The following is a 10,354-nucleotide window of genomic DNA, read 5'->3' as shown; positions in this document are numbered from 1 at the left end:
TATTAACTCGTTCCCACACCTTAATAAGTTGTGCCAACGCCTTAATGATCTCATTCCCACGCCTTAATTATCTCGTTCCCACGCATTAGTATCTCATTCCCAAGCCTTAGGATCTCGTTCTCACGCCTTAATAAGGTGTGGCCACGCATTTTTTTTTAGGGGCTTCATATAGAACACTGAAAAAATAGCATTTGTTTCCTGTCCCCATTTTATATGCTACAACCTTTACAATAAAATATAATTATTAAAATCCTTCAGAGATGTCTTTTTTTTTTTTGCATTTTTGTGTGACTCCGAATCCCATCTATATTTTCAAAATATATTTTTTCATAATAAATCCATAATATTTAAGTTAAAATACACATTTTAGTTGTGTCCCTGTGTTGTGGTTTCACTCAGTCCTGTTACTGTAACACATTTTACCCCATCTGAAACATCTGGAACATTCTAGAAGTCACATCTCCAACAGGAAGTGACATCATCAGCTGGTTCTTCTTAAGATCATGGGAAGACATAGCATATTAGCATAGCTGTCATTTAGCTATTTTGCTAATTATATGCTAAAAACTCTTTCTTGTTACTTTCAGTGCTGTTACTCATAACATAAAATGTGAGTTCCAGTAACACAAATTTAGATATTTCACTTCTCTGCATATCTTTGCATTCAGAGTACATTAGTAACAAACGCTCTCTTTTCCCCCCTCAATATAAAAGATGAGAACAAAATCAGATGAGCATTAATATTTTTTTTCTTTTTAATAATATATATATTTTCTTAATGTATTCATTTTTTACAAACTGTCCATGATCCTCCCAGAACGTGACCATGAATCATTTTTGGGTCCCGACCTACCAGTTTAGATTCAATGGTCTAAACTGTATGCATTTAAATGTATATTTATTTTTTGGTGGAAAGCTTTTATTATTATACTATTATACTATACTATTATTATATTATTATTATTATTACTATTACTATTATTATTATATTATACTATTATACTATACTACTATATACTATTATAGTAATTACTACTGCATCATTTTATCATTATCATTACATATAAAACTCTGACAACATTAAGTTTGAATATTACATGTACTGATGATACTCAAAGGGAAAATAACAAATAAATCCTCTCCAGGAAATGAACTTGAATGTGGTTGTTGTTTATTGTAGAGCAAAATCTCTATAAAGGTGCATCTCAAAAAAAATTAAATATCAATTAAAAGTTACTTTTTTTGTTAAAAATGTGAAACTCATATATTCTAAAGTCAGCGCAGTTTTGTTTCCCCACAAAATCTTACAGCACTTCATGCTTCCCTCTGCTACTGACAACTTTTACGGAGATGCAGATTTCATTTTCCAGCAGGACTTGGCACACTGCCCACACTGCCAAAAGTACCAATTGTTCTTATATAATATTCTAATTTTCTGAGACACTGATTTTTGGTTTTTCGTTGGCTGTAAGCCATAATCAACAATCAACAATAAAATAAGTAAACACTTAAAATAGATCACTCGGTATATATATATATATATATATATATATATATATATATATATATATATATATATATATATATATATATATATATATATATATATATATATAAACTAGTTCTTTACTGTTCTTTACTGGGCTTAGTCTCCCTATGGCAGATTCTGTGATTCTGTGACCTGTGTATGTATATAAAATATAAAAACTCTCACTAAGAGAATCTGCTAAATGCTCTGAATGTGTATGGTGGTTTTGTTGAATAATCAACAATCAAACAATCTGAATGACTAAGTTTATCTACAAATAAAGATTTCAAACACTCTGAATGAAAATATCTATATATTGAAGTATCGCAATATTTTGTTTTGCAATACTGTATCGAGCGGTAAAGATTGGTGTCAGAAGTGGTTCATTTTGTGTTGTGCTTAAACCGTGACCACTAGATGTCAATGTTGTACTCTGTCCTTAGATCCTACTGTTCTAACTGGATGAAAAAAAGATTATATAGATAATAGATAATAGATTTATGATCATGTATACTATAAAAATGTTAACAATTTGAAACTATTGCAATATATTGTGTTGTTTGCAGTATTGCAATATAATCACAATATATTGAATCATAACCTCTGTATCGTGGTGCAAATCATATCGCTAATTTACAGTACACAGCCCTATTGTTCACATTTTTCATTGAAGTATACACAACAAATGGTGGATTTCCCCTATTTATCATGTTTATTAAAAAAATCACCACAACAAATTGAACAGACACATTGTGAGACAGTCTATATACATTAAACAGTTTTCTATTTTACATAATGCAATAGTAAGGTATAACTTTATACAATGTCACCCAAATAGTATAGCAAAATAATGAATTTAACTTCACTAGTCCAACAATGCAGGAACAATGTCAAGTGTACCTCATTCAAGACAAGACATTAATTCATGAGTCAGCTTTACATACAGTACACTGGGTTATATACAGCTCTGGTAAAAATGAAGAGATCACTTCATTTTCTGAATCAGTTTCTCTGATTTTGCTATTTATAGGTTTATGTTTGAGTAAAATGAACATTGTTGTTTTATTCTATAAACTACAGACAACATTTCTCCCAAATTCCAAATAAAAATATTTTTTTAGAGCATTTTTTGTAGAAAATGAGAAATGGCTGAAATAACAAAAAATACACAGAACTTTCAGACCTCAAATAATGCAAAAAAACAAGTTAATTTCCATAAAGTTTTAAGAATTCAGAAATCAGTATTTGGTGGAATAACTGTGGTTTTTAATCACAGTTTTCTTCATGCATCTTGGTATCATGTTCTCCTCCACCAGTCTTACACACTGCTTTTGGATAACTTTATGCTGCTTTACTCCTGGTGCAAAAATTCAAGCAGTTCAGTTTGGTGGTTTGATGGATTGTGATCATCCATCTTCCTCTTGATTATATTCCAGAGGTTTTCAATTTGGTAAAATAAATTTTTAGGTGGTCCCTTATTTTTTTTCAGAGTTATATATTAGAAAATAAGAAAACCTGTTTAAGGATAAAGTCCCGCCCTTCAACATAAAGAGCCAATCAGCTTGCTGCTTTTGTTGCTACTCTGGAAAGGTCCTCTTGATAAGGAGATCTGCGCAAGGTGAATTGAGTAAGTTCTGATGTAAGCAGAAAACTGTACTTTTGGATTTTTTTTGCTTGTTGTTTTGCAAACGTCTCACCATAAAGCTGCACCCAGATCATGTATGGGTCATATACAGGGGTTGGACAATGAAACTGAAACACCTGGTTTTAGAGCACAATAATTGATTGTGGTGACGGACAGTTCTGGTGGAAACAGGAGAGTTGAGGTGCACATTGAATTCTGCGTGATTTGATCAGCCGTGGTTTTATGTTTTTTGGATACAATCCGGGTTAGCACCTGAACATCCCTTTCAGACAGCTTCCTCTTACAGCGTCCACAGTTAATCCTGTTGGATGTGGTTGGTGCTTCTTGGTGGTATGCAGACATTACCCTGGATACCGTGGCTCTTGATGCATCACAAAGACTTGCTGTCTTGGTCACAGATGCTCCAGCAAGACGTGCACCAACAATTTGTCCTCTTTTGAACTCTGGTATGTCTCCCATAATGTTGTGTGCATTGTAATATTTAGAACAGAACTGTGCTCTTACCCTGATAATTGAACCTTCACACTCTGCTCTTACTGGTGGAATGTGCAATTAATGAAGATTGAACACCAGGCTGCTCCAATTTAGCCATGAAACCTAAAATCCCACACTAAAATGACAGTTTCAGTTTCATTGACCAACCCCTGTTTAATAATAATAATATTCTTATATTGCGCCTTTCTACAACCTAAAGACGCTTACAATCATTAGCAGATATAAGATAGAAACATTGAACACACAGGACGTAAAGTTTCAACAATTAGCAGACACATTTACCTGATAGTAATAATATAAACAGAGTAAAGGTCATAGGCGAGAGAAAATAAGTGAATTTTGAGATTAGATTTAAGGATGGAAAGAGAGGTAGATTGTTTGACTCCAATCGGGAGAGAATCTGGAAAACGCTGGATCACCAAAGCTACAGAGATTTTTTAGAAGATGGGACTTTAAGAAGCCTAGAAGCAGAAGACCTAAGAGATTGAGACGGTTTGTAGGGAAGAAGGAGGTTGGACGGATAATTTAAAGGTCTTCTTTCGCTAAAATCCACTTTTTCTTGTTTTTATGTGAAAAACAGTAGGTCTTTCTGAGTTGTTTATGATGCTGCACATGAAACTCTCTCAACCTCCATTGTCTGCAGTAGCTAAGAAAAGAAAATACTCAGAAAAACGAGTCGATCAGGAAAAGCACCGTGTCTACATCAACCCGTGAATTAGTATTCATGGCCCCGCCCACCTCAGCTCGGGACCGCCCACAGGCAGAGCTGAAGCTGGGCTGAAGCTCACCGACACTGTCTCTTATCAGCTAAAGGGCTCACAGCTCTTATCGTGTAAGTATCTATTGGTTTAAATGGGATCTCTGGTTGATTCTGCATTTTACCGAGACCTTAAATATATACTAGTCTGGCGTTAAGCATTAACTTGAAGTTTAAGGGTTAACTCTACCTAGCACTCAGTGCTGTATCTTTGTATCTAAGGCTGTATCTCTGAAAACATTTTGTTCTTTTTGAGTTTGAGCTGTAAAATTGACTGTGGGGAGAGGACAGGTAGGCGTTCTCAGAAGTGTTCCAGTACTTTTAGCCAATCAGAGGCGATATATTTGCATGTATGAATATTTATGAACAATAAGGATGGGCGATATGGCTCTAAAATAATATCACGATATTTCATGGTATTTTCGCGATAACGATACTTTAGGCGATATGGCAAAACAATAAATTAGAAAAAATATTTAGAATTTTATTTTTGCATGCAATATGATATGGCTAACTGAGATATTTAAAAAATAATTATTTTATCAGATTTGTAACAGAAGTCAGTAATCCAGAATGTCATGATACTAGTAATGCACTCCAAATATCTCCATATATTCAGGATACGTACGATACAATATGGTACACCCCTAATGAGCAAGAGTCGAAATCCTGTCTTTCTTTAGAGACTACTCACTAATCCAGTGAACTAAAGCAGGATTATAGAGAAACACCGGCTCACGTGGCATTCATTCATACTAGAGACTAGTGCTGAGCTATTATGGCCTAATAAAATAAGTTTTGATTTTTTTCTATAGACGACAAATAAATGGTCCAAAATTAGAAATTTTTAGAAAATTAAAAAATTTAAATCACGGATCCTCACGATGATGCTGCAGTTTTTTTTTTTTTTTTTTAGAAGCGGTAGGATTTATTTTTAGCTAAATATATGCTTTATTACACCGGGTATTTGTGTGAAAAGTGCTAGAACAGTGCTGCACACGATATGTAAAATCGTGATTATGAAAAACGCATTAAAACTGTAATTCGAATGAATTTAAATTGATGAAAATCTCCCAGCACTATCAGAGACCACAACAAGACATTTTAAAATGAATTAAAAATAATGGAATGAGACCTTTAAAGTCTTGTAGGTAAGTAAGACAATCTTGAATTGGATCCATCTGAAGCTTATGGTCAGAGAAAGAACGACTTGTGGACATCTGGGTCTACAAGTTACCACACAGCTCTGAAAGTCCTGCAAACTAAGCGTCTGTTTCTAAAAAGTGTGAAAAGACGTTCTCCAGAATCGGCACCTGAGATAAAGAGTCCTGCTGCTGCTGGAATTAAGGCTGAAACCAGATCTTCTGAAGCTTCCAGGTAAAATCAGTCAGACTTCATACTTTGAGCTGGAATCACCTGAGACGTCACTGTCTTGGTCACACTCATTGCCCATTTCCTCTTTGGAGAGTTTGCAGCCGCATTCATCAGAGGGCTTGACTAGCCAGCGTGTGGTTGGGCGGCGTTCTGGGGAAGAAACAATAGAGTCAATCATGGCATTTCCCACATCTCACACCATCAGTTCCTTTACAAACCCAAACCCTGCAGCCTTTTATAGTGGTATTGTGGTTTGATGATGACTTTGAAGATGTTCTAGATTTGTCTCACCAAGTTTTTCAACATGATGCCATTCTAAAATACGTTTTTGGGCACCTCTGATATTTTTCATGATTTTCCTTTATATATATATATATATATATATAAATCATTGGTTGTTCAGATCAGCAATTTCAGTTAAATATATCATATATCAGATGAAAACAGTGATTTTTAAGAAATGAAATAAAGTTATATATAGGACTTACAGAAAGTGTGCAATAATTATTTAAACAATATTAAACAGGTGCATAAATTTGGGAACCCTTATCGTTTTATTGATTTGAAAACATTTAGCACTCATTATTGAAAAAAAAAAAAAACAGAATTAGTTTGATAAGCTTATTGACCCTAGACTACATATACACAGGTAGAGAACTATGAGAAAGGGTTAAGTTGTTCTCCCTTTTGCATCTTCTCTGAAGATTGACATCATGGGAGCCTTGGTTTCAGGTCTCCCTGTTCAACATAATGGTTTAGGGGCTTTGGGCCTTAAATTATATTTATTATTATTATTTAAGTCTTAAAAAGCTTTAAATTTGACTTTTATAATGGGGCAAGAACCATGTTTTAAATGCTATATTAACTTTGCTTCAAATTTAAAATTTTGGTTTTGGGAATGTTACATTTAACATTTCAATAATCTTAATATTTGTCTAGCTGGGATCGTTATATGAGAAAAGTCCAAAAAACATTGTGATGCAAACTGTTATTTGTCACATTTTCAGGACATTCGTAGAAAAACACAGATTAATCTTACTAAAAGCTTTTAAAAAATGTTTATAACATCCTTATAACATTATTTGTTTGTTTGGCAGAAACACCAAGAGCTCTATTTTTGCAATCTATGGGTGAGTCTTGAAGGACGAGCTTGATTTTAAGGGCACATCAGTGTGTTGTTGCTATCGTAACGACGGGAAAAGTACACCTTGCATGAATCAACACATAAAAGGCATGTCCAAGTTATCTTAATTAATTATGGGTGTGTTTTGGATGTAACATCAATTAAAAAATCAGCTTGTCACAAGCACTTATTTTTTATTAATTGCTTTTGATTGATTTCCATTTTTACTTGGTTACTCAGTTCTAAGGGCGAGAGTAATACTTAAAAACTAGTGGTTAGAGGTAAAATAAGAATTGCATGTTGTTCTCTGAAGAACTCTAAACAATGAATGTGGATACCATTTAAAACAGCGATTCTCAAAAGGTGGGTTCGACCCAAAAAATAAATACATAAAATATATATATATATATATATTAATGCTCATCTGATTTTGTACTCGTCTTTTATGTTGTGAAAAAAAGAGACAGAGAAAGTTTGTTACAAATGGTCTCATGATGGTCTGCAGAGATATGCAGAGAAGTGAAATATCTGATTTTGTGGCCTTATTTATTTGAAGCAGATTTGATACTTAATTTTATTGTAGTAAATTTTATACATGCATTTGTCATGTTCCTATTTAGTTTCTTAAAAAAAATGCTCTCAAGTTCAGATTGCATGCATATGTATGTTTAATGGGTTTTTGAAGGCTATTTTTTACTATACTTCAAAAAATAAGTTTGTTTGTTTTGTATTCTATATAAGTTGGGTGTGACTTTATAACCATGAGAAAATGTGGGTCCCGGGCTAAGACCAGTTGAGAACCCCTGGTTTAAAAGAACTTTTAGATTAAGTTAAGAACTTTACATTAAGGGTCACAATTAAACATTGCTAAATTAATATAAAAGTAATATATGCATTGAGGCATTCATAAAAATGCTGTTAATTAATGTACCATATATGCACCATATATTTAACACTATAAGGCGCACTGGATTATAAGGGGCATTATGCGACATTAGTAAGGAACAGGAGTGCCTCACCTCTGTGTGGTGGTGGTGGTGGTGGTGGGGTAACTAAAGTAAAGCTAAGATAAGCTAAACAAAACTGTAATTCTTAAATGCTGGATGTTAATCTTCACACATTTTTCTCTTAAAAACTGTTTATTTGGGTGAGAAAAATGCTTCTTTTAATTTACAGTAAGATTAGATTTCCAGATTTCCATTAAGGCTGGGTGCAGCAGCATTAGCATTAGCATTAGCGGCTAACCTTGTTAGCAGTGGTTACAGCAATTCTACACAACAGTTATTGTTTTTATTCTAGCAAGACTACACAAAAACACAAAAAAACTCAGTCTATAAATGTTTGATTTCACTTACTGCTCTTTCTTCTCCTGTTCTGAAACCTCTGAACACAGTCATTAACTAGAAGTGCCAGACAGATCACACCGTTAACGGCTAAACACACCACTATGACATTTTGATTCCACTGATTAGAGTCCCTGGGTGGTGAAGGATCTGTTAAGAGTGGACAAAACAAACGTCACAAACATCACGATTATCACAGTCAATCAGTACAGCATTCAAAACAATAGAGAGAGAGATCTAATGATAACACTCAGAGCAACACTGGGAGCCCTATCGTACACCCTGCAGAAGGTGCATCGCAATGCTCTTTGCTATCTTACACCCCGTCAAGAACTGGCGTGTCTCTATTTTGAAGGTGGAAAACACAGGAGCTCCACTGACTGATTAAAACCTAGACCACAGCCAATTATCAGAATCCAGAGCCCAAACCTGAGTTTTAACTCTACAATAAACAGAATAAAGATTAAAATAACATTACTGTTCTCTTAAATGAGCTGCTGGTGTATCTTCACAGTGTGAACGAGCAGCTCAGTATCTGTCTCTGCTGAGAAGCACAAAAGCGCTGCGATGTTAAGATACGAACACGCTAAAGTCAGAGCTCACCCGACTCTTAAAGGGAATGACGACTGGATCACTGATTGTCCTATTTCATGTTACTCCCAAAACTAACCACACCCATGAATAATTAAGAGAATTAGGACATGCCTTTTGAGTGTTTTGAGCTGTGCAAAGGCATATTTCTTTGCAGACACATGAAACCAATTCATTCAATTCATTCAATTCATTTCTAGCGCAGAAAACGGGGCAAAAGAGTCTAAAAGTGTCCGTAATTAAGGAGTTTAATATTAAGAGACATCATGAAATTAAACATCAATTTGAAAAATCTTAGTTTACACAACACTGTTAAAGATAAAGATAGTAAGTCAAGTAAAATGGTGTGTAAATGAAATAATCAGGAAAAAAAGCATTATTTAAAGTGGTATATTTCATTATTTGTTTTATTACAGAGTCTTCAAATATATTTCTCCTTCTGGCCCACAACAAAAAAAGTTTGGACACTCCTGCCCTAACCCATCTGCATGATAAGCAATTGACCATAGCGCAATAGATCACTAAAATATGGCCCAGCATCTCTGATTATGACCAATTCCAGAGAAGTCTGTGTAGAAATGTGGCTTTTTCATGTAGGAGTTCCGTAATGACTAGTGTTACCCAACTTCTTGTTCTTTTCTATGCCTGAGGAAACATGTAATTTCCATGTAATCTCATCATTTGTTCAGCCATCTGTCAGAAGCCCATGCACTCAGCAGAAGGGGCTCTTTAAAAATATATGAAAGTGTTCTTTGACTGATAGAACACTTTAAGATAGTGGAGCCATTCATTGGTGTTAAAAATAACAAATTGTTAATGATTCAAAACAAAAAAAGCCCTTACTGATGACTTTTTCAGCAATTAGTGATAAATTGTAAAGGGGACCTTCACATAAGTCTTGGGTGGGTTGTTTTAATGTTATGGCTGATTTTGGCTCACAGTTCACAGCTTATAGTAAACAGTGCTGCAAAAACATGAAAAACAGTGAAATAAGTGTTGTTTTGATAATGATTTGCTGATATGGCGTCCTGTGCAAACTAGAAATGGCAGAGAACATTATCTGAGGTTAACGTGTTTTTGAGAAGTTTGCCAGTTATCTAATCTGATAGCATAGTGCATAGCTCAACAACTGCACCACTTAATGGAGAAAACAGGTGATTATATTTAATAAATGAACACAATAGATTAACTAAATGTACTTTTAGTGCGGTACAGCTTTTAAGCTTCATAGAAAGTCCCTGAGAGATTTGGGTCACTTATTATGAGAGATGATCAAAATTTCTTTATCTAGAAGCACATCGTCATATGTACTGCAAGAAAAGCAGCCAATACAGCGCTTTGGTCCTTATTTTAGTGTCCTATAGGTGAGTCATCACTCGTGCACCATGCATCTTGATTCAGGGCTTTGTCGGTGTGTCTTTGTTATCATAACAACAGGTAAAGTACACCTTGCACAGCTTTAAACATGCAAAAGGCATGTACTATTTTTTATTTTAAT

General features: G+C 34.4%; 1 protein-coding gene and 1 long non-coding RNA gene across 2 annotated transcripts in view; both read right to left on the bottom strand.

Annotated features, from left to right (window-relative positions):
• tnfrsf18 (tumor necrosis factor receptor superfamily, member 18) overlaps positions 1-10,354 on the bottom strand; it is a 148,372-nt gene that overhangs the window by 129,848 nt on the left and 8,170 nt on the right. The window contains exons 5-6 of the mRNA XM_007239281.3: positions 8,278-8,415; positions 3,771-5,949 (exon numbers count right to left, since the gene is read on the bottom strand). Coding sequence (XP_007239343.3) covers positions 5,813-5,949; positions 8,278-8,415 — 275 coding nt within the window. The 3' untranslated portion in view covers positions 3,771-5,812. The remainder of the gene's footprint in view (positions 1-3,770; positions 5,950-8,277; positions 8,416-10,354) is intronic.
• Positions 2,222-10,354, bottom strand: part of LOC125802215 (uncharacterized) — a 121,483-nt gene continuing 113,350 nt past the window's right edge. The window contains exon 2 of the long non-coding RNA XR_007439231.1: positions 2,222-3,425. This is a non-coding gene — a long non-coding RNA (uncharacterized LOC125802215). The remainder of the gene's footprint in view (positions 3,426-10,354) is intronic.

The sequence above is a fragment of the Astyanax mexicanus genome, chromosome 5 (genome assembly GCF_023375975.1).
Source record: "Astyanax mexicanus isolate ESR-SI-001 chromosome 5, AstMex3_surface, whole genome shotgun sequence".
Lineage (NCBI taxonomy): Eukaryota > Metazoa > Chordata > Actinopteri > Characiformes > Acestrorhamphidae > Astyanax > Astyanax mexicanus.
This window is presented reverse-complemented; position numbering and strand designations above follow the sequence as displayed.